The sequence below is a fragment of the Ipomoea nil genome, unplaced genomic scaffold (assembly GCF_001879475.1).
Source record: "Ipomoea nil cultivar Tokyo-kokei standard unplaced genomic scaffold, Asagao_1.1 scaffold0482, whole genome shotgun sequence".
Classification (NCBI taxonomy): Eukaryota; Viridiplantae; Streptophyta; class Magnoliopsida; order Solanales; family Convolvulaceae; genus Ipomoea; species Ipomoea nil.
Genome location: NW_017616910.1, coordinates 797,390 through 821,562, shown reverse-complemented (window position 1 = coordinate 821,562; position 24,173 = coordinate 797,390). Strand labels below are relative to the sequence as shown.

The window sequence follows — 24,173 nt, the reverse complement described above, 5'->3', positions numbered from 1 at the left end:
AACCCGGCCCACATTATCTTAAACCTCATAGTGAAAGTGTCTAAAACCCTCCTTCTCGCCGGTCTCCATTTCTCACTTACTCTCCGGCGAACCTACAACCATGGCCGGCACGGGAGCTGTAACTGTCACCGGTTCACTAATTACTAGTCGGTCGACCACTTCTACAGGAATTTTTCATAAACGGATTTTCTCAACTGGTCTACCTATACTCACAAGTAATGTCTCTGGTTCCATTCATGCTCAGTCTCTCCGGGCCGTCGCTCCCGGCGGTGCTCGGTTGGGTCCGATTAGCTGCAGGGCTAGCCGTTCCGCCTACTCGCCCCTCAATTCCAGGCCTAACTCCGGGGACCGCCCTCCCGCCGATATAGGTCCTCTTTTTCCCGGCTGCGACTACGAGCACTGGCTTATAGTGATGGATAAGCCTGGAGGAGAAAACGCTACCAAACAGAAAATGATTGATTGTTACATTCAAACACTAGCTAAAGTTGTTGGAAGGTATTAGTAACTAATCTTTCATGTTTATCGTTTTTTTAAGCTGCAATTTCTCAATTAGGAATCTTATTTGCTAAATTGTTGTGTGAAATGAAGTGAAGAAGAGGCTAAGAAGAAGATATACAATGTCTCCTGTGAGAGGTACTTTGGATTTGGATGTGAAATTGATGAAGAGACATCCACTAAACTCGAAGGTATATTTGGATTTTGGCTTAGTTTACTCCATTGCCAATGTAGTATCCTGCAACTGATTGGTTTTAAATTTTGGTGATTTGGAATCTATAACAGGGTTGCCTGGAGTTCTCTTTGTTCTTCCAGATTCTTATGTTGACCCTGAGAACAAGGACTATGGAGGTATACCTAATACCTTTTACTCTTTACTCTTTAGGCTTGTTTGTAATTTATCACCTGCAATTTGGAATATCCTCATTGTTGAATATATTTGCAAACATTTTCCAGCTGAGCTGTTTGTTAACGGAGAAATCGTGCAAAGGTCACCTGAAAAACAGAAGAGGGTGGAGCCAGTACCACAGAGAGCACAAGATAGACCTAGGTATAATGACCGGACACGTTATGTAAGGCGCCGCGAGAATACAAGGTGAAAGTTAGAGAATGCATGAAAGAAGAGAATTCTTTGATATAATTTAAGTGGGGGGAAATGTCTGTTACTGATAAAGAAGAGAATTCTTTGACATATGTCAGCCTGCCTGTGGTATTGATGTCTTTATAGTTGTATGGCTGAGCTTATCTTTAAGAATGTGAAGTTACAACTGTTGCATCCAGTGTATCTCCTTCATTGGTCTCCAAATTTGCAATATAGGCAGCATCCTTTGGGGAGGTTGCAATATCACTGACCTCAGATGAGCCATTGATGTCCCTTAAATTGGGTCCGGTTAAATCTGCATTGAGCTCAAGCTCCCCTGCAGGTACTTTAGTTACAGCTTCAATTTTATCGCATTCTTGTAGCCTCTGTAGTGTTCTGATAGCAGCATTGGTTGCCCATTCATCATCATTAATGTTACTGCACGGATGGAAGAAAGGTTTTAGCAGTATGAAATCTAGGCATGTGTGTTTGGTTCAAATTTAAAGACACAAAGGGTAACTCTGTATACCTCTTGGAATTCAACCCAGCAGACAGTAAGGCTGACTCCATACGAGAAACAATATCCAAGTATGCTTTCATAATGTTATCAGTAAACCATCCACCCCATCCAACAATTTCCACCAGAAAATGTAGGTCGAGGTTCAACTGTTGAGGACAGGAAACAAGAATAATACCAAATTATATCTTGTGAGCCCAACAATGGAAGATTGCTGCAATGCTGTTCAATTGAGAAACTGGTGGTTGCTCATAATGAGAAATAGAAAATAACTAATTGTGGCATTGGATTGCAGTCCTCATTGCCAATTAATCAAGAACAAATTGCACTTTTGGTCCTGTGAGTATTAGGGTACTGACAATTTGAGTACGTGACTTTCAAAACTCACAATTTAAACCTTTAACTATGCAATTTTTGGCACATTTGGTACTCCAGGCCAAATTGTCGGTCAATTTTGGCCGGAAAAAGATTTAATGCTTCGAATTAATTTCTGATGAGGGTAAAAACATCATTTCACTCTCTTCTTCTTCATTCACCCCTTCTTCTTCGTTCTTCTTCTTCTTCTTCGTTCTTCTTCTTCTTCATCCTTGCACTTGATTTCCTCTGCAGATGTCTGGGACGAAGAACGAAGAACGTGATCAGCACTTGATTAATGTGTTTGATTTCCTCTGCAGATTTCTTCTTCGTTCTGCACTTGATCAGCATGTGTTGGGCCTACTGGGAATCAATCATATTACATTTGAATATAGACATAAAAGTGATTAATTGACGAGTTGGACCACTATATCCTTGAGGGGACATCATGGTGTATATGATGTAGTTTAATATGAGATGTCAAATTATCACGGTGACTTCCTCTGCAGATGTCTGGGACTTGATTTCCTCAGTTTTCTCCTTCACAGCCCTCACTTTGAGCTTACTGAAACTGGGCTTGGAATTTGCAGAAGAGCTTGAGGCCCTGTTTGGTTTTCCAGAACTCAGGGGAGCCCCAGGAGGAGAAGAGAAGAGTGCAATTTTAGCCCCATGATGAAGAAGAAGAAGAACGAAGAAGAAGGGGTGAATGAAGAAGAAGAGAGTGAAATGACGTTTTTACCCTCATCAGAAATTAATTCGAAGCATTAAATCTTTTTCCGGCCAAAATTGGCCGGCAATTTGGCCCGGAGGACCAAATGTGCCAAAAATTGCATAGTTAAAGGTTTAAATTGTGAGTTTTGAAAGTTACGTACTCAAATTGTCAGTACCCTAATACTCACAGGACCAAAAGTGCAATTTGTTCATTAATCAATATCTCATTTGTTAGCTGCTCATCGCATCTAATCTAAGCTACTTAAGCTCATTCTCAATCAGCATGCTGCCACTCGATTTTTAGATCTTTACAAATATATAGCCCAGCGAAAAGTCTGAATTTTTTTGTTTGTAGTCATGTTCAACTTCAAAATTTGGACAGGGATGCCAAATTCAGAGTAAATTTTAGTATAAAATTCTTTTACAATGACAAAGAAGGGGGAGATTCCAAAATTTGGTAAAAAGTAGTTGTTCAAGCTACATATCATTAAGAGCAGTACTAGTTACGATTTAAAAACTCCTAGTAAAACAAGTATATTCTCAAACAAAAAATACCTGTGTAAAATTGCCACAATTTTGATCTGACAAGTGCTCTTTACTAATTTTCCATATTTCTTCTCTTGAAATCCACAAGAATATAGCCTCCATCAGCTCCTTGAGTATATCTGTTAACCAATCCAAATCTATGAAATGATCTTCAGCATGTTTCTTAAGTCTCCTTAGTTCAAGGTAGAATTCCTGAAAATTCATTTCCACAAGACATAAGTTTTGTTTATTGATATGGATAGCAAATATTACTGTATGCCATGACCCAAAAACAATTGTTTAACTTACTACAACTTCTGCAGCTAATTAATTGCATAACAAGAGAAACACCAAATATATACTTGTTTCATATGCCTGTGTACAGTATTAAGAAATGTGGCCCATACCTGGTAAGAAATGGATGGCTCTGGGTCATGTATTTTTGAATCCTCCTGTCCACCAGTGCAACAGGCTGGAATGTTGCCCCATTCACCTTCAGAAGGTGAGAATTTAAGAACAAATTGCTTGAAAAAATTAGATCTTATCTGGGCACAAGTGTCATGAATGAACATAACATAACTATCAATTTCAAACTTTAAGTGATTGATGCCAATGAAGACACTTTGGATCATGTTGGAGAGAATTTGCTCCAGCGTTGACAAGTTGGCAACAAGGGAAAGTTTTTGTACCAGTGATTCTGCTACATTGATTCCTAAATCACCTTCTTCAGCCTCAGTGCCACTGATCAGGGCTCTTTCAATAAAACAAATATACGTGCTGAAAAGGTCTTTAAGGCCACTGATAATTGACCCTTCTACATGAAGAGCAATTAATGTAGATACTTCCTCTAATATGGCCTAAAAAAAGAAGGAAAGTCATCAGTTTCTTTCATCATGTCCATTCAATAAGAAGTGGCATCAATCTATAACTTTACAAAAAAGACTAAGGTTCAGCACACAGTATTTCAACTTTCAAAGAGATGAAACCACCAGCTAAAAGCCTTTCCCAGTTGGCTCAAGTGGGATGGGGGTAGCAGATAGAGCTGAGATGAGAAAGCTCAAATCAACTTCATATAAAGAACATCTGGTTTACCATATTACTGACATAATAATCACAATTTAATACTCTACCATATATCTATAAAGATTAAAGATAAAGCCTAACAGTGAAATAGAGACAAAGCAAACCTGAAACAGTGTGATAAATTTCCTAGCACTGTTAGTGAGTGGACAATACTCTGGTTGTTGTCCTTTGATTGTGGAAGAAGTCTCTTGATTTAACATTCCTGACACCAGATATCTACCAAGAACCCATGTATCAGATGAGGTAAAAATACCGATTACTTTCTTAAAATGTTGTATATGGACCTCCAACACCTGTTCTATACAAGGAGTAATATGCTTTATCAAATTAGAGTGCAAGACCAACCCTTGACTCTCTAATAAAGAACAATAAGACATTGTGATTTGCATGGCCTCTATAACTATTGGCAGTCCACTACTTAATTCTACTAGAGACTTAACATATATGTTGAAGCAATTGGCAAAAACCTCAGTTTCTTCATCAGCCCATTGAAGTAATTCTGAAGCATAAGGAGAGGTTCCTCCATGTAATGCAACAAAACTTCTCACTGCTTGAGAGATCATAGAAAATACAAACTTTCCAACTTCCTGAATATATACCCCATGAAGAAATACCTTTGAGGAGTGCAAATCATTTATTCTAGATGCGATACGTGAGTGGTAATAATTGAACAGTAATTGAGTAGCAAGATGATCTTCACCAAGTCTGCAAAGGCCAACCAGTGCTTTTTGCAATTCTGGAGGAGAAACTCGAGGGTTGTTAGCCACTAAGACGAGTTGATCCACAATTGCAGATCTTTTCTCTGATATTGCAGAATTATAAGACACCAACTTATCTGGTGAATAACCTTGAAGCAACTGCCTGCTTTCAGCAGAGTTAGCTTCCCTCTCCAGATAAAAGATGGCTTCATCCAATCTGTGCTCTGCAAGAAGATTATCCACAATATCACAACAATCTTCAGTATGAGCGCCTAAAATGGTCATTATAGATGTTTGAGCATCCAAAGATTCATCAAACACCGGCTCTATCTTCTCCTGTTCAAAAGCCTTATTTAAAATGCCATTTGTAAGATCCTCTATGAGCGTCTTTTGTGTTGAAACCTGGTATTTCAGTTGCTTTAAGTCATGTTCCAAATTTTTAGCCCCTTCAAATATTCTACAAGCAAAATCATGCATATTAGTTCGACATCCAACCATCCAAGCAGCAAGTACATGCATATTTAAATAAGGAATAAGGTTTAAATTGGCCACTGAACGTAACCTAAAATGCAATTAGGCCACTGAACAAAAAAAATGCAATTAAGCCACTGAACACTCCAAAAACGTACAATTAAGCCACTGAACACTCTAAAAATTACGATCAGTGGCCTAATTGCATTTTCAGGTTAAGTTCAGCTAGATCACGAAACATGCACTTACCCAATGAATGAGGAATAATTAGCCAACACAATATTTTGAAACTCTTCCTCCGACTCCATTTTCAGCTCGAGGAGTTCTGAACAAAGATGTCTAATGCCCTACGAGAAAGAGGTTCAACAAATATCTTAAACAGCTAGCCATGAAACATTTCAAAGCAATAAACAACGCATAAGACTTAAACACTCCACCGTTGAACAATATAAATTTTACAATTCAAGCCCTTGCTGGACAGATTTTCATTTTTAATAGCAGAACTCCGAGCTATTGGTTAATAATGAAATTTCAAGTTTTCTTGTTGAGAATTTGCTCTAATATTGGTTAATAGCTGAATTCTGAGTTAACGGTAGCAATACAGGGAAGTTTGCACCTGAGCACTCATTGACTCGAGCTCGGTATCATCGTCGGGGTCGCTGGAAACAGATGAAGAATCGGTTGTGGTGTGGCCGTCGCCGTTGAAGTCATCTCCGGCATTCACTTCTTCGCTGTGGTCCCGGAATCGGAACCTTCTCGACGTTGAAGGAGGCGCATCCTCCATGTCCACAAGCAACAAGGTCGGAAACTTCTAAGAACTAACACCGCTTGGGAGGATAGGAGTGAAACTTGAGACTCCTGCACTGGAATTAATACGGCTTCCTTGTTGTCTTCTTCTTCCATTGCTTCGTCGCGTTGCTGGCGATTGATCAGCATTGGTTTCTTCGTCGAGATCAACGCGGGAAGGATTTTGTTGGCGCTCTTTTGGCTTCTTACGGGACTGCTCTCCTCCCTGTATCGCGGAGTACACTATACGGTGACGTTTGGCAACTGTCAACTGCCCTATGTGGGAAGTTCTACCGTTCAAATTATACTCTCTTGCTTGTACTCCCTGACACGAGATAGACGATGACAAGTTATTTTCATCATGTGATTTTCAAAAAAAATGTCTACAATTTGAGAGTAAAAATATAATTTAGAAGTAGAACTTGAGAGGTCACGTAATAATTTTCCATATATATAAAGACAAATTTGACACAACCAAAAAAATTAGTTGACATGCCAGCAGGCGCTGGCCGCAATCTATGCACCATGTACGCATAATCAATTTTTCCTTTCCCTTTTTTCTCTCTGTCTCACAAAAAACCATTATTTGCTGGAGGAGCTCAAAAATTATCTCTCGTCCTTCTCTCTTATCCACATCACTCACATTTCCTCAAAAACTAGTCCAAAATTCACTAGTTTGGATGGCCTTACCAATTCTCATATTTTTACTTGCCAATTTGGGGAGCTCGATTTCCAATTCAAGTAGCCCAGTAACCTAATATGTTGTTGGTAGCAAAAGAACCTCTACCTTATCATTATAGTAGTATAGTTGTTAGCCCCGCAATAACATGTTCTTATTTATTCATACAAAGAATGAATCTTAAACTCTTAATTATTTTTATTTTCTATTAACTAAATTAAGATGCGTCATACATGATAGAAGTTCTTTGGGTGACGACAAAAACATGTAATCACTATTGAATAGTATATATTGAAAGAATCCACCTTGTAACATTAGCTAGCAAAACACCACCAACATATATTACCTATAGCTTACCACTTCAAATTAAGAAAAAGTCAATAAACCGCTTCCACGATAAAACAAACTTAGAACTTTGCTATTAGTGATTATCGAACTAACAATTTGATCAATTTGTACGCGACAATGATTTTACTTCATGAAATCCATATATAATTTCCCTATTTTAAACACTATTAGATACCATATCAATAAATTGTGCACCATAATAGGAACATTATTACGTATTAGCAATTCACATATTGATTAATTAATTTCTCAATAAATGTGCTAAAACTTATGGATCCACTTTTAACTTGACAACTTTTTAATTGATAAACCGGTCAAACCCGATCATATTATTCATATAGTACTTCCTATGTTATACGGAGTATTTTATTTCTTTTGTTTACTATTTACTATCAAATCAACTCATTATTGTTTACTTATTTTATTTAGTACACACACACACACACACACACACACACACACACACACACATATATATATATATATATATATATATTTGGTGTTTAGTAGTATTTTTATGTAATTTTTTATTATAAATGTTATATACTAATATTAAACTTAACAGTATTAAAATTTGAATTAAAAATACTTGTTGTCAATTCTCTTTAATCTAATCAGACACATAAAATGAGACGAAGGAAGTATGTCATAAGAGTTGCATTTTCATATGCCATTGGGAGGAAATATTGAAATGTTTTTAACTCAATTTGCATTAAATGAAAACAAAAATATGTCTCAATTGCACATATTTTGTTTGTTTGATGATCTGATTACACATTTTAAGTTTAGTGACCTAATTGTACAAACACAATAAACTCAATGAGCTAGTAGGATTTTTTAAAAAGAGTCAATAGTAGTCATAATCATATAAAAGTGTTGACTAGAGATTTAGAGGACCGAATATAGCATCATGCCATTGAAATGTGACGTCTAGTTATCATAATTATATAAAGTTGCACATTCGTTACTAAATATAACTTTTGATGTAGTGGTGAAATTATTATACCATGAACCATAATCCACATTGTACAATTGTCGCTCACCCATATGATTTTTTTTTTAATATATTGAATGTTTACATTAATATATTAAATGTTTATTTTTTGTATACTGAAAATTTATTATTTTGTATACTAATAAATAATGAATAGTTAGTATATTAAAAATGAACGTTTATCCATGATTTACATTATAATGTAAATCATGATTCCAATGTATAATTTGACTAATGGTAAATACTAAGGTCCTGTTTGGTAAATGACTGTTAGCTAATTGAGTTAATTAGATGGTATAATTAGTTGATAACATTAGCTAATTGTAAAAAGATGTTTGGTAAATTAGCTGTTAATCGAGAGTTGTTTGATATAATTTCTTTTCTCAAAAAGCTAATTGAAAAAAATTGTTTTGAACATCTTTTTGAATCTTAGTATTTTAAAGTTACAAAAAGCTAATTAATTATACGCTTATATTATTTTTTAACAAGTTAAACAATTAATAGTGATTAAATAAGTCAAAATTAATTATTTTACCGTCTTAATTAACATGAAAGAAAGTTAGCTCATTAGTTCACAATTGTATGTTATAACTTATAATCTCTAGAACATTGACCGGGAAAATAAAAATTCAAAGTATTCCACCTTTTTTTGGAAAGCCTAGAAGGAAAAACTAGAAAGAGGGGCAAGAAAAAGAAAACAAGAAAACGGCATAGTCTACCGAACCAACTATTGGGGGTTGGGGCGTCCGCAAAATGCGATAAGCGGTTAAACGATGGGCAGTTATGGTATTTCAACATCTCTGTCCAAAATCCCAAATTATATTTGCCATTTGCCTCTCCACTTTCCACCAGTGACCAGACGGAGTAGTTTTTTCTTCGCCACACCTACCTGGCGGCCATCAACGACTTCGCTAACTCTTTTACGTCTGCAAGAACTTCCGCAATGAGAGGAGAATACGTCGGACTGGCGGTGGCGTTCCTCCTTGTAGCTACGGCGAACGGAGGAGAAGAGCTCGGAGGCTCCTCGAAGTTGTCCGGAATCATCATCCCCGGCTTCGCGTCAACTCAACTCAGAGCTTGGTCAATACTGGACTGTCCCTACTCGCCTCTCGATTTCAATCCTCTCGATTTGGTGTGGCTCGACACCACCAAAGTAATGCGCATTTCGTTTCGTGTTACTTGCAGTGTTTCTCGATTATTTAATTCAATTTAGTCACTGACATTTCTCCGTTCTGTCTCGTTTTCTTATTTTAATTTATTTTAGTACTTCGCGCATAAGTATTTGCCGAAAGTAAGTAATTTCATCGCTGCACTTGCGTTTTGTTCTCTGCGTTTTCTCGTGAATTACAGCTCGTGAAACTTTGAATTTTAGCACTTGTTTGATTTTAGTTCCGGACACTGTTCGAGTGTCGCGTTTGATGAACTAAAGTGATATATCACTATATATATAATTATACTCTTTACTGCATTTTATGTTTGTGAAGTTTCATCATGATGCTATTCTGGTAGATTTGCTTCACGTAGGATTATGATAAAGTGATATATGACTATACATGTAGGATTATGCTTCACGTCTCAAGTTTCTTCTCAATTAAGCATTATGATAACTGGTTATCACTCTTTGCAGCTTCTTTCTGCTGTGAATTGCTGGCTTAAATGCATGTTGTTAGATCCTTACAACCAAACAGATCATCCAGAGTGCAAGTCTCGTCCTGACACTGGCCTTTCTGCTATAGCCGAGCTTGATCCTGGTTATATAACTGGTATATTTGCGTGTTTCTTTTGCATGTCCTTGTTTCTATCCACTGAAAATACATCCAATATGTTAAAACTTAAATTGTAAACTACTCGATTACTTGTTTTGGCGAAGTAAGCAAGCGTTCATAAAGGCACACGTATAAAGAGAGAGTTTACCCTTTACTGTCTTGTTGTAAAATGTACAATTGTCAAACTGAAGAAATGAATCTCTTCTCCAGTGGAACTATTTGGCTTTCCATTTAAATGGTTTTCGTTTTATACTTGAATAATAATTCCATTTTCTTCAGGTCCACTTTCATCAGTGTGGAAAGAATGGGTAAAGTGGTGCATTGAATTTGGTGTTGAGGCTCATGCAATTATTGCAGTTCCATATGACTGGAGATTGCAACCTTCGAAACTCGAGGAGAGAGACCTTTACTTTCATAAACTAAAGTTTGTACCCTTTTTCAGAGATACTCATTGAATGTGACTATTTTGTGTCTTTCTTCATAACTCTGATTTCATATTCGTCATTTAATATGTAATGACTTGAATGAAGTTACAGATTTCTTCCTCCATATAGAAAGTGGAGATATCATTTTTATTTTTTGGGATGGTGAAAGTGGGGGAGGGTGATTGGTGTATAGTATCTGTCTTGAATGTGAAAAAGTTTTACTGCTTCAAAATCCAGTCATAGACATAGGGAATTGCATTTTCTTCCATTCTTCTATTCTTTTGGAGATGCCTTGCAACACGTGGTATTCTGATATAGAGTTTTTTTAATCCCAAAGAGGATCTTTTTTTTTTTTAATCTTGAGAAAATATTTTGCATTTTAGTTGCTTTTATTTTCATATTAGAAAACCTTCATTAATATTATGAAAATGCTTTTATTGTTGACTGACTCTAATCTATGAAAGTAAATTAGATGTTTTAATTGTTTTATCTTTCCTGCAGGCTGACTTTTGAAACTGCTCTTAAACATCGTGGTGGACCGTCAATAGTTTTTGCTCATTCATTAGGTAACAACGTTTTCAGATACTTTTTGGAGTGGCTAAAACTAGAAGTTGCCCCTAAAATGTATAACCAGTGGCTGGACAACCATATTCATGCCTATTTTGCTGTTGGTATGCTGTTGACCTTACGTTGCCATGAGATTCATTTAAACTTTTGATGTAAGTTTGAAGGATAAACTTACAATTTGGCTGGAATTTATGCCTCCCTTTGGTTTCAGGATCACCTTTTCTTGGTTCAAGTGAGGCAGTCAAAGCGACACTCTCTGGAGTCACATTTGGTCTTCCCATTTCTGAGGTTTGACTTTATTTTCAACTGTACTCTATAGGAATAAATGAGTAAAACTTTTATATACAAGTGTATTTACTCATACATACTCAAGTAAGAAGTTGAAAATTGCAACATTGACTTTTGTTTTGTTTGTTTGTTTTTTTTGTTTTTGTTTTTGTTTTTTGCAACATTGACTTTGCCTTTAGAACATTTTGAGACTGTGGAAAGACAATAAGTGTGAAGGAAACACATCCCTTTTGAGTTCTCATCTTCAATTCATTGCATTACTAAAATTTTTGAAGATTGTTATGACTCATAACATAATTTTTACTGAGTAAGCCATATAATCTCTCCACCATGAAATTCTCTGCACTACCCAGTTGATTTGAGAAATGATTTCTTGGAAACTTCTCAGACCGATTCTATTTCATGAAGCCAGTAGTCCAATATATCTGCCCCTTCTATTTAATGTCTTTACTAATTTATCATAACAAGTTATCAGGGAACGGCTCGATTGATGTCCAGTTCGTTTGGCTCTTCATTGTGGATGATGCCATTTTCAAAATACTGTAGAGCAGATACTGTATACTCGAGGCACCTTTCTGGCAGAAGCAGAAAAGGTCATCATGTATTCCATTGTGATGAGCATGAGTTTCAAGTAAACCACTCTGGTTGGCCAACAAATATAGTCAATATTGAAATTCCTGCAAATAAAGGTATCAACTTTTACTCTACATGCATAATGTGTTTCTGATGTTCGACTCTTCTTATAGGTCTTTTTATGTCTTGGCAGATCAGGCAGGATATGAAGCTTACCCATCATTTCCGGAAATTGTACAAACAAATTCGTCTGACAGGGAATGTGGATTACCAACTGTGTTGTCTTTTTCTGCTCGTGAAGTGGCAGATGGAAAATTTTTCAAAGCAATAAAAGATTATGATCCTGATAGCCAAAGGCTCTTACACGTGTTAAAAAAGTGAGTTTCCAGTGATTTCTATTATATCATTCTATATTCTCATATTGTGTACTTAAAAGAACATTGTTTTTTCTTTCAAATTTTAACCTTGTTCACCTTCCAGAACTCAGAAAGCTAAGAAGCCTCTTCTCTTCTTCTTCTTCTTCTTCTTCTTCTTCTTCTTCTTTCTTTTTTTCTTTCTTTTTTTCCCCTTCATTTTTCTTTGAGATGCTGGATCTTGGAAAATAGAGTGTTCTATTAAATTTTGTTTGGGGATGGAGAACAAACAATACTTGATTCTTGGACATGGAAGTGATTGGCTATGGACCACCTAGACACAGCAGTGACAGACCTTTTTTGGTTATTCCTACCAAAATTTTTCTTGTATTTCTTTGTGTGCCCACCATTTAATGTACTTTACACCAATATGGAATTAACATCCCCTTTAATTCCTTTTAAAAGCAGTTTCCATTCTTTGTCTCAAGTTGCTGAAATTATGTTCGAATTTATGTAGTTTGCTGAAATAATGTGATTAATTTTTTAGCTCCCTTTATTTCTTTGTGCATTTTCAGTTCATATCACGGTGATCCAGTCCTAAATCCTTTAACACCATGGGAAAGACCACCTCTTAAGAACATATTCTGCATTTACGGAATTGAGTTAAAAACTGAGGTATTTCTTCTGCTCTACTTGGCAGTAAGTGGTTGCCTATCTGTTTAATAAATTTCTGAATTAATGCTGATAGTAAATTGTTTATAACTTAAATCTTGCCCACACTGTTGTTAGTAAGTGTATTTACAAATGTTTATAGCTCATGTTGTTGATGGAACCAACACACTCTGTCATGTTTCTTATATTGATGCCGTACTGATCTGACCAACATCATCTCGATTTATTTAGCAGCAACTCATATAGTTCAGCATGTAATTTATACCTCTTATCAACACTTCTAGTCTGTAATATTTACAACGGATATAAGTATACAAGCATGTAACTGAAGTTGTCATGCTTCAATTTAAGTTGTGACACATTCATGCTGAACCCTATTTTGGTGAATCATATATTTATCTTCTCTCCTGACAACATAGGTTGGTTATTACTTTGCACCAAGTGGGAAGCCTTATCCTGATAATTGGATTATAACAGATGTGATATACGAGGCTGAGGGTTCTCTACGTTCTAGGTAACTTTCTTCTCAAATAGTGATTTAATGAATATCCTGAATATGTTATACTTAACATTATATGCTGGATAACCTGGACTTACTTTGGGATTATTTTAGGTCTGGTAATCTGATTGAAGGGAACCCTAGTGCAGCTAGTGGGGATGAGACAGTAAGATTAAAAACCTCATATTCTTGTTGCTCTACTATTAAAAAAAAAAAAAAAAAAAAAAAAACTGTGCCAGGAATTACTTTTGTTAAGAGGAAATTTTGTAGGTACCATATCATTCCCTCTCTTGGTGCAAGAATTGGCTGGGTCCAAGAGTGAATGTGACAAGGGCTCCTCAGGTAGTCTTGCATGGTCTTTCAATATCAAGAATCCTCATATTCCCCTGGTTTCAACAATAGCCAACAATAGAATGATTAGAATCTTCTTTTTAATTTCTTTTCGCATGCCAGTTGGTAATGCCATTTGTTTTCATGCAAATGCTAAATGCTGCCTTTATAATAGTGGTTATGGAAAATGTCAATATTGCAAAGTCTAAAATCAACATTTTTGTAAACACAATGCATAGGGAAAGAGTGAATTAGTGAATCATGTGTTTCTACCTTTCTGGCATGAATTTGTAACTAATATACTCTGTACTGTGATTTTGTATTGAGTAATGTTACAATTGCCCTTGGGACATTCTAGCAATGCCATAATTTAATAGTCTGTATCTGCTTCTTCAGCTGTTTTACTTCTTTGACTATATATTGTCTTTCATTCAATTGTTTATCAGTGGTTTCAGCATGAAATGCTTCAGAAGCTATAACTATTTCTGTTGTATCCATGTCTCTCTTTATAATTTTAGTCGGAGCATAATGGGGAAGATGTACAAATGCATATGAATGTAGAACATCAGCATGGTGAAGATATCATTACCAATATGACAAGGTCTAAAAAGGTGAAGTACATAACCTATTTTGAAGATTCTGAAAGTATTCCTGGGAGGAGGACAGCAGTTTGGGAGCTTGATAAAGGTAAAAGTAATTTAATTTCCTTGCAGTGTTTGAATAAATTTCTGTGAACTTCAAGTTTTCACTTTATTATTCAAGACAAGACAATATGAGAGTGGCATTTCATGGGCTGTTTAGATATCCTTTTAAAGAGAATGAAATAAATCATTAACCTTTAATGAACAGTCTCTTTAGTTCTTCTTTAGCCTCTTCAGTCCTCTAATTGTGGTACTCTTAACTTCTTTGAGCAGCAAATCACAGAAATATTGTTAGATCCCCGGTTTTGATGCGGGAGCTGTGGCTTGAAATGTGGCATGATTCTCAACCTGATAAGAAATCACAATTTGTCACAAAAGGTGTGTGGGTCTCTTCTCCATCCGCTTCCTGTCATCTCTCCCCAGCCACCCTAAAAAAAATTCCCTTGTGAAATTGTAAATATTATGCAACAGAAAAGCGGGGGCCTCTGAGAGATGCTGACTGCTACTGGGATTATGGAAAGGCTCGATGTGCATGGTCAGCGCACTGTGAATACAGGTAATACATAATAATTTTTTGTACAATAATGCTTAAGGTAAAAAAAGATAATTCATATATTGTTGTCGTTATTAACTATTTAAGATAATTCAGATATGTTTTTGGGGATGTTCACCTGGGACAAAGCTGTAGATTGAGGAATACTTCAGCTGATCTCTTGTTGCATTACGTATAAAGGTACAGCACGACCTTCTAAAATGCAAACATATTGATTCTTGTGATCACCTCTTATTTGTTTTAGTTTAATAATGCATCCGAATGGCCATGTTGCAGATGGAGATCGAGCAGATAATCAGCATGCTGGATAGTTTGCGTACAAGGATTAGGTTGGAGCAACAGTATCAGCTCGGAGATTTAGGCAACCTGTAAATGAAAGAGAATTTTGTAGAATATCGTGTTAATGTTGCATCAGCTCGTGTTGTCTGGTTTAATAGTACAGTGTACCATGACCAATTTTTGAGGAAATAACTTTGAAGTTTAATAAGCACTTTACATGAAAAGTATACTTTACGAAAATCAAGTTTGCAAAATGCAATGTGTACTTGCATTTTTAAATACATAAATTTCATTTACTCAAGAGCATAGTATATAGACATAACTTAAAAGGAAGTTCATAACAACTTCTACACTTAGCAGCTTGTGGGCAATTTTTATGTAACCAAATTTAAGCTTTGCACACACTTCAAACTAACCTATACAACTCCCCACATTAAATCTTTAATCATTATTTAATGTCAAACACTCTTAACTTTTTTCACACTCAAACCAGTCATCTTTTATATCCCACATAAACTATTATGGAGATAAGTATTGGCTCAACAATTGACTATAAAATATGCTTGAGCCACTTTGAACAACTCACTTCTACTATACGAACTTAGAATTAATTTTTATTTTTATCAAACAAATTTGTTGATATAAATATTTTGAACAGGCCAGGTCCAAGTACATATCAACTTATAAAATATCATGGATGTACTCATGTGCATGCATGTTACCATACATACATAACTATAAAACATCAACTGTAAAGGGGATTAACAAGAAAATTATGTGAAGTCAAAAAGGAAAACAAAAGGGGAAGAAGAAAAAATTGCAATGGCCAAACTAAATATGGAAGAGATCATGTGTTGCAGGCACTGTTGCAAAAATTGGTGGCTGCCTAGGCATCCGCCTAGTGAACTCGGCCGACTAGCGTCTAACTTAGCCGAGTTAACTCGTCCATTTTGATATATATATATATATATATACCAGTAGGCTAGTTTGATACTTTGAATCTTTGGATGATTGAAGTATTTAAGTATTTTCATATTTTTAATTTTTAATATTGTTTTGTTGTTATGACTTATGAATTATCATTATTTTATTTATTTGGATGTGTTATTTGATTGAATGCTGAAAACAGCCTCATTAAAATTGTCAAACTGCAAGTCTGCATTGTTTTCTTGGCGCCCGCCTAGATTCCGCCTAGGCGCTGCCGGGCACCCCACTAGTGCCTAGCGCCTACTGCAACCATTTTTGCAGGTCTTGTAAAGCCAAACTGATAAGCCCTGTAAAGCCGATAAGCTGATATCTTTCAAATTACTTGGTAAACTGTGAAACTTTTATGGGCCGTTTACTAACTGGAAATTTTTGGAAACTGGAAAATAGAAAACAGAAAACATATTTAATAGTACAGTTTTCCATTTTGAAAACTGAAAATAATTTCTGGAAAATTGGAACACTCTTAAAAACTGTTCTCTAAATGGAAAACAAAGTCATCTATCATTTATTTAGTTATATGTCACTATAACCACATTACTATAATTACATTCATTATCATCTTATTTTACTTATCACGATCTTCTATCGTTTCTACTTACTTTACTTATTTAAACATAGCTTATTTGCTTACACTTTAAAGTTAGACATTATTTACATTATCAAAATTAAGAATTAAACTCTATATAATGTTTTAGATTTTGATTGAACTCAATAGATTATTAGTTCGAATATTTTTAATTATGTTACATCGTAATACAAGTTCGGTCCAGATATAGAATATTGAAATCTCACATATATTAGAATTCAAAGTAAAAGTTATATATTCATATACATGTCATTCAAATGAATATATCCAACAAATATTTTAAATATTAGCTCAAAAAATATTACTAGTAATATTATCTAAACTAAATTTTAAGTGAACTTAGTAGGTTATTGGTTCAGATATATTTCTTTTTAGTTATTGTGTTATATACATATATAAATTTTGTTCAGTTATAAAATGTAAAAATCTTACCTATATTACCTTTTTTTTTTCTTTTTTTAAATAAATAAATGCATGAAATTCATCATTGCTCTTCATTCATGATAACAAGTACGCAATGGGAAACAAGATATACAAATAATAATATGAAAACAAAAGCTAGGAAAAGCAAAATAAAATTAGGAAAGCAATTACAAACACCCACCAGAGCAAGTGTTTAAGAAAATTACCGCAGCATCTGCGAAGTATAGCTCCCTTCTTAAGTTATGTAATTGTCTTCTTGCAGTAAGTGTTTCTTGTATTTCTTGGTGTTTTATCATATTAATTCTTTTTTTAGTTAGAATTCAAGGAACTTGCATTAATTCCCAGAAAAATAGTAAATTAAAATAAATGCATAAACCTCATTCTATGTCAATAGAAAAATGTATAAAAATTGTTCTTCAGAAGAGTATTAACACAATGCATACTTTGAGAATTTTATACGCATACATACATACAGAAAAAGAAATCACTCTTATTTTTGTTCACTAATTGGCCTGACTGCCTCTCATAACGCTACATAGTTTTCATATTAGACTTAAAAGAAAAAAAAAAAAAACTTAAATTTATTCCATTTAAACCAAACATATGTAAAAATATTTTAAATAATATAAGATTTAAAAATCACTCAAAATTAAACTTGTGTTAATTTTATAACCTTAATCTAAAAAAAAAAAAATCGAAAAAATAATTGTTAGTAAACAAGTTTTCTGAATAGAAAACTGAGAACAGAGAACAGATAACAATTTTCCGTTAGTAAACATACCCTTAAGTTTTCAACTACACATTGATAAGCCAATCAAATTTCACAGCAACGAGTGCCCTCAAAGAAAAAAACATCGATTGAATCGAGAAGCTCCCTGGCATTGTGAGAGAAAAGTGTCATAGTTGAAAGGGGGAAGAGAAATTTGCAGGATGTTAAGAAGATAGCAGAGAAAAGAAGGAGGAAGAAGTGAAAATTTAAAGTATTCATTCTTATAATGATCAAGGTTAGACATTATATGGTAAGATTATATTCAGCATGATCTTAGGAATTCTATGTATATTCTTAGAGATTTATTTTCGGTTCTTACCTTAGTTAGTATGTATTTTCTTGTATAAATTTGTGTATTCTTTTGATAGAAATAAGTGAAATAATATGGAGTTCTCCATTTGACATGATATCAGAGCCTGCTCGGTTCACTTTGGTGGCGTCCAGAGCTTTTGTTTTATGGGAGGTTCAGTCCAATTTCAAGGGGTCAACCTGCAGTTAGATTCAAAATGACCCGGTTGTTTACTTGAGAGTAGTGTTAAGAGTCCCACATTGATAAAATAAGAGATAACATATGGGTTCATAAGGCCATGAGTTTGACTTACTAATTGGTTGAATTTAATCTTTTAGTGTGGTTTAACCCATGTGCATTATAGCCCAGTTGAGTGTCCTTAACCCAATCTTAAATTATAACATGGTATCAGAGCAAACAACCCCTAAATTATAACATGGTATCAGAGCAAACAACCTGAATTAACATCATTTTCCCTCATCGAAAACAGGATAAAATTGAAAACGAATTCAAATTATAAGCCAACATCATTTTCCCTCATCGAAAACAGGATCAAATTGAAAACGAATTCAAATTATAAGCCACTGACAAATTCCCTTTACTTTGGGGATGACCTTAACAACAACCTCTTAACCCTTGAGCTCACACTTCTTAAACTTCGCTCTACAAGTATACCCGAAATGCCCTCTCCCAACCTTCTCGCCAAGCTAGTACTTGTTGCCGAAGTGCTTCGAGCCCACCTTCTGATTCGGCCCCTTCGGGAATTGTCGCCCCATCCAGCCTCATCTCTTAGTGGGCTATCTGTCAAAGCACCTCTCCAGCTTCTCACTATGTGGTCACATGTTAATTTCTCCCGATCTAGAAATGGTGTTACACTTTGTTCAAGTGATTCTTCATTTTATTTGCTTTCCAACATGTAGAATTCTTCTAACCCCAAAAGGGATAGTCATTACTCCTCCACGCTGGATTTTCGGTGAACATCTCAACCACCATTCACCCTATAGTCCATATATCCTTGGGCGCCTCGTGTATCCCGGAAATCAAAGATTCCGCCGAGGTGTACAGCAAAGACCCCCGGTGACAATTCCTAAAAATGTTTACTCCGGCGACCTTACCCATCCCAAAATCCGCGACCTTGAGATGATTCACCCCGAACCCACACAGAAACACAAGAACATTGGCAGGTTTCAAATCGTAGTAAACCAACCCCCACCCGTGCACGTCCAGTATGCCCTTCAGAAGTTGATAAGCGTAGAACGAAACCTTGAATTCCAGGATGTTTTCGGTGACACGAGACTTGATCAGACCCTCGAGTGACCCACCCGGAGTATACTCGAGTAAAAGGTTGTCTACAACCTTTTCATGTTCGAGCTGGTGTCATCTCCGAAACATTGGACGATATAGGGACATTCTCGGAGTGCATTCAAAATTCACCCTTCCACCCTAAGTGAACTTGAAGACTATCGCTTTGAAGACTTCACGGCGAACACTGGCGAATCAGTTGATGAAGATGAAGAAAGTTGGCCAAGAAACACACTGTCGTAGGATCTTGAGCCAAGAATTTGAATTTTAACAAGCCATGCTACAAATGTGATATGAATATGATGAAAGGGTACTATACGGTCCTCCAACTGTAGGCCAGGTAATTAAGTATTATATAGGGTAAGACTAAGATTAGGAAACTTGAAAAAAAAAAAAACAAAACATAAAAACAAAAAACAAAAAAAAAAAAAAACAAAAAACAAAAAACAAAAAACAAAAAACAAAAAAAAAAAAACAAAAACAAAAACAAAAACAAAAAAAAAACAAAAAAGAAGGGAAACTTGAAAGCTAAGTAATACATTCAAATGATATTCAAAATATAAAAACTAATTATTAGAACTCAAATTTCAAGATAAAATAAAAATTATTGATCACGAATAAAATTTTAAATTAGAACGTGGTGAACATACTTTTAAAACTTTTTAGAAAATAGGAGAAATTAATATTTTGGTCCTCAATTGTTTCCCTGCAATTGTCAATGTAGTTCCTAGCTTTCAATTTCAACCAATTTAATTCTCAAATTGTTTAAAATTTTGTCAATTGAATCCTTTCAGGGACGAAATTGATGAAATTTTAAAAATGTGAAAATCGCCAGTTGGAAAATAATTGAGGAATCGAAATTTAAATTACGTGTAATATAAGAGATAGATAGAGAGAGAGTGTTTTTAGTGGTTCAAAGGTTGTGTAACATTTCTAATGAGTTAATACCAGCCAAGGTCCCTCGAGTATAGTGGTTCCGCCAACTATGGTCCTAAACTTTCAAATGAACCTTCCGTTATCCTCTATGTTTCAAAATTGACCTGCCATAGTCCTTCCGTTAGTAAGCTCCGTCTCAGCCGTCAAATGTAAGGGCATAAATGGCTTTATTTTCACATTTTTTCCAAATCCTTGTTGCTTTTCTCATCTTCCCAGCTTCATTTTCTTGCTTTTACTGTTTGGCATTGAGAGGAATGCTAACAGAGATTCTCCTATGCTCTTGTATAGATTCAGTTACTAAATTTGCCTTTCCATCTGTTCAATTTGCGTATGATTTCTAGTATTTGTGAACCGGTGGGGAAGGTAGTAACCCTAGATGCCGCGACTCTCAGGAGATCGAAGCCAAATGTGGCCAATGCAAGGGTTGAATTGACGTGACTAAACCTGTAATAGATCGAATTTGGGTGGAGATTGTGGGTGGAGGAGGTGTGTCCGGCGGTTTCTGGCAACAAATTGAGCTGGAGAAGATTTCGGTATACTGTGCGACCTGCGGTCGTTATGGTCATAGATCGGAAGATTGATGGGTAAATGTTGAAGGGAGACGGTCGAGAGGGGTGGATTCAGTGGCAGGGGAGGTTGGGGGGAAGGGAGGCGAGGGTGGAACGGTAGTGGTTGATGGTGGTGTTGATGCGGTTGATGGCGGTGAAGGGCTGCGAGGTGAACAGAGGCTTGGATTTCTAGTGAAAAACCGGTCGCCGAAGAGCCTTAGCTGTCCGTTGGCGGGTCTCCGGCCGGTGAAATCATTGTAGGAAAGGTCCAATACGGTTAACGGTTTGCATTCGCCAAGTTCTTCAGGAATCAGACCGAAGAAGAAATTCTCCATGAGAATCATCGTCTTCAACCTCCCGACGGCGCTGTAACGACACTGACCAACTTCTCCGCTCCAACCGCCGCCGTCGAGGCTCCATCGGAGGAGCGCAAGCCGCAACCGGTAGATTCCAGCTACAACTCCGGCGAAAGAGTCCCACAACAACCAATGATCTCCCAAATCGGTGTTGTTCTTCAACGAGGAACCCGAAGCGGAGTCGTTTCTTTCCCTATCTACCCTCGATTTCTAACCAAGCATGTCGACATCTGACTGCTTCTTGACGAACAACTCTCTTTGGGTCATCAAGAGCTTGCAAAACATGAAAAATGACAGCATAAAATTTTGAAAAGTGGATATAGCAGAGCAAATGAATTCATTTGGGTGAGAAAACATGAAAAGTCATTTATGCCCTTACATTTGACGGCTGAGACGGAGCTTACTAACGGAAGGACTATAGCAGGTCAATTTTGAAACATAGAAGATCACGGAAGGTTGATTTGAAAGTTTAGGACCATAGGTAGCGGAACCACTATACTCGAGGGATATTGGCCGGGTATTAACTCCATTTCTAATCTAGTCTTATCTCCTTTATTTCACGTAGGAAGAATTTACCATGTATTCCAACCCAATAAAAAGCAAACCAATTTTATGTTTTGAATGACAAGGTAGCCTTAATATTGTTAGCACTTTCATAAGGAACACTCTTCTTGCTACTCTGATCTACCTCTTTCTACAAGTATTACCACAAGTAGAGAATCCTTCTAAGAAGATTTAGCTAAAAATTTGTCTGTTCTTCAACTGATGTTAAACTCAATGATCTTGACATAATTTGAATGCCTTTGAGTCTGATCTAGCTAAAACTTGTTGTGCAACTAGATTAGATATTTTTTTATGATTAGAATGATAAAATCTTTTAAAATTAAATACTTGATTTTCTCTACTTCGCTTGAAGCCATCAAACTCTATTTATAGTCTTGAGTTTGAAACTATACATTGAAGATATATGTGTGTGTGTGAGAGAGAAAGAAAGATTTATCCAATTCGTTCATTTAAAAAATCAAGATATGAAAATTAAATTTAAAAGTGTGATAATAATTACAATTGTATATTTAAGAATGCTTGACCATTTGAAGATACTGCATAAAAGTCCTACATTTTGATCATATGTCATTTGACCTCAAAACTCTAAATTGTCATGAGTTATAAGTTGTCCATCACTAGAAGGGTTTAAATTGCACATAAATAATTACTTTTTATTTTTTTTAACATAAAAAGGAATTGAGACAAAAGAACCCCAAGTATCTGATCTAGATCGACATAGCATCATCTATCCACCATATCAACAAATTAAAAAGATACGTGTCCAACTCTTTGATGTTTCTCAAAAGTTTGAAGACCAATACGTCATGGTGTACAGTCATTCCGATCGTGTAAAAATGTATCTCTCTATGTATGTGTTCGTTAAAACACATCGAATTCCAACTCAAAAGTAATTAAAGCTCTCTAATTGTGCGTAAAATAAATACATTAATTAATATAAAATAATAGGCAAAAACTTGTCTAGACTGTCTCATATATATTTATTCGTGCGACCATGACCATCTCATGAATCCTTGCTTATGTAAGACAGTCTCATAAATTCTTGTTCATGAGACAGGTCGGGTTGAGATAATAACGTAATACTTATATTAAAAAATGTAATACATATATATTATTATTATTGTACACTTTATTGTTTGTAAATTTCATTTACTCAAAAGCATATATAGTATATAGACATAACTGTTGTCATGTAAACTTCAACTGCTATAACAGTTTTCAATAAAATGAGAGTTTAGTATATAAAGGTGTTGTTATTTGTACCACCCTTTAATTAAAATGCAGTATAAAATACTTTGAAAATGTAAAAAGTTAAAAAATTTCAATGATTACATAAGTTGTGCAAATAGTCAAAGTGGTGTTCAAATTGTTATTTGCACCACCTTGATCAAACCTCATTAAAACATTAATTAACTAAAATATTAAAAAAGGAAACAATATTTAAAAAAAAAAAAAAAAAACGAAGAACCTTGTCTTTTCCGGTGAGAAGGCACCCATCCAGTAGGTTGCCTTCTCACCGAAGAGGGCAACCTGGGTTGCCTTCTCCGCAGAGAAGGTGACCCACTGGGCTGCCTTCTCACCGGAGAAGTTTTTTTTTTTAATAGTAATTTGATTATTAAATAAAAATAAATCATAAATATTAATGTTTGACTGTATTTAATGAGGTGGTGCAAATAGCACTTTTGTATTTGCACAACTTATAAAATTACTACACTTATTAAATAGGTGGTGTAAATAGTAAATAGAATGGTGTAAATAGAATTTTTCGTATATAATTAACATGAATAATGTTGTTGATGTATTTTTAACACTATACAAGATTCTATTAATTTTTTGAGTAACGAGGAAATCCGTCGTCAGTATCAAAGGTGTACAAAATTCTATTATAATAGAAAAATTTGGTGTCAAAATTAAAGTATCACTTGATCCAAGTCACTAAAAAACTAAAAATAAAAATTAACAAACAAGTTGGCGAATCCAAGGCTGAATTCACTGTCTTCCTTCAATTCCTCTGATGCAGGGAGGGCTTGGATGGGCAACAAATTAAAGCTCACTGTTATGAAGTATTCATTATATTTACATTAATTATATGGCAAAAACTTGTGTGAGACCTAGTCGGATTTTTTATTAATGACTAATGAGGTTAAAGATTTGATTCATTAGTCAAATTTTTTACCTATTAATCAAATATTTGACCAATCTTATAAAATTGAAACGGTGAGACGG

At 35.3% G+C, this 24,173-nt stretch overlaps 3 protein-coding genes across 5 annotated transcripts; 2 read left to right on the top strand and 1 right to left on the bottom strand.

Moving 5' to 3' along the window:
- The first annotated feature begins 23 nt into the window (after window positions 1–23).
- On the top strand, window positions 24–1,270 carry LOC109173737 (multiple organellar RNA editing factor 2, chloroplastic-like). The gene is made up of 4 exons (XM_019323030.1): window positions 24–495; window positions 589–686; window positions 781–846; window positions 952–1,270. Exons 1-4 carry the CDS (start codon window positions 101–103, stop codon window positions 1,092–1,094), a joined length of 702 nt encoding a protein of 233 aa, XP_019178575.1. The 5' UTR covers window positions 24–100; the 3' UTR covers window positions 1,095–1,270.
- Window positions 1,085–6,456, bottom strand: LOC109173735 (exocyst complex component EXO84B-like). 2 transcript variants are annotated; one of them, XM_019323026.1, is made up of 7 exons: window positions 6,051–6,456; window positions 5,684–5,781; window positions 4,370–5,420; window positions 3,590–4,039; window positions 3,213–3,395; window positions 1,605–1,741; window positions 1,085–1,513 (listed from the first exon to the last, which is right to left on the bottom strand). In XM_019323026.1, exons 1-7 carry the CDS (start codon window positions 6,216–6,218, stop codon window positions 1,243–1,245), a joined length of 2,358 nt encoding a protein of 785 aa, XP_019178571.1. In that variant the 5' UTR covers window positions 6,219–6,456; the 3' UTR covers window positions 1,085–1,242. The 2 variants fall into 2 exon arrangements, with proteins under 2 accessions (XP_019178571.1, XP_019178572.1); XM_019323027.1 differs by lacking the exon at window positions 6,051–6,456 and adding an exon at window positions 5,872–6,037.
- A 2,549-nt stretch (window positions 6,457–9,005) lies between these two features.
- Window positions 9,006–15,437, top strand: LOC109173453 (phospholipid--sterol O-acyltransferase). 2 transcript variants are annotated; one of them, XM_019322686.1, is made up of 16 exons: window positions 9,006–9,394; window positions 9,869–10,004; window positions 10,287–10,431; window positions 10,934–11,103; window positions 11,211–11,287; window positions 11,763–11,976; window positions 12,063–12,237; window positions 12,789–12,888; window positions 13,305–13,399; window positions 13,499–13,550; window positions 13,655–13,726; window positions 14,233–14,401; window positions 14,629–14,733; window positions 14,827–14,911; window positions 15,005–15,088; window positions 15,185–15,437. In XM_019322686.1, exons 1-15 carry the CDS (start codon window positions 9,185–9,187, stop codon window positions 15,084–15,086), a joined length of 1,887 nt encoding a protein of 628 aa, XP_019178231.1. In that variant the 5' UTR covers window positions 9,006–9,184; the 3' UTR covers window positions 15,087–15,088; window positions 15,185–15,437. The 2 variants fall into 2 exon arrangements, with proteins under 2 accessions (XP_019178231.1, XP_019178229.1); XM_019322684.1 differs by having other exon boundaries at window positions 12,054–12,237.
- Window positions 15,438–24,173: the final 8,736 nt, after the last annotated feature.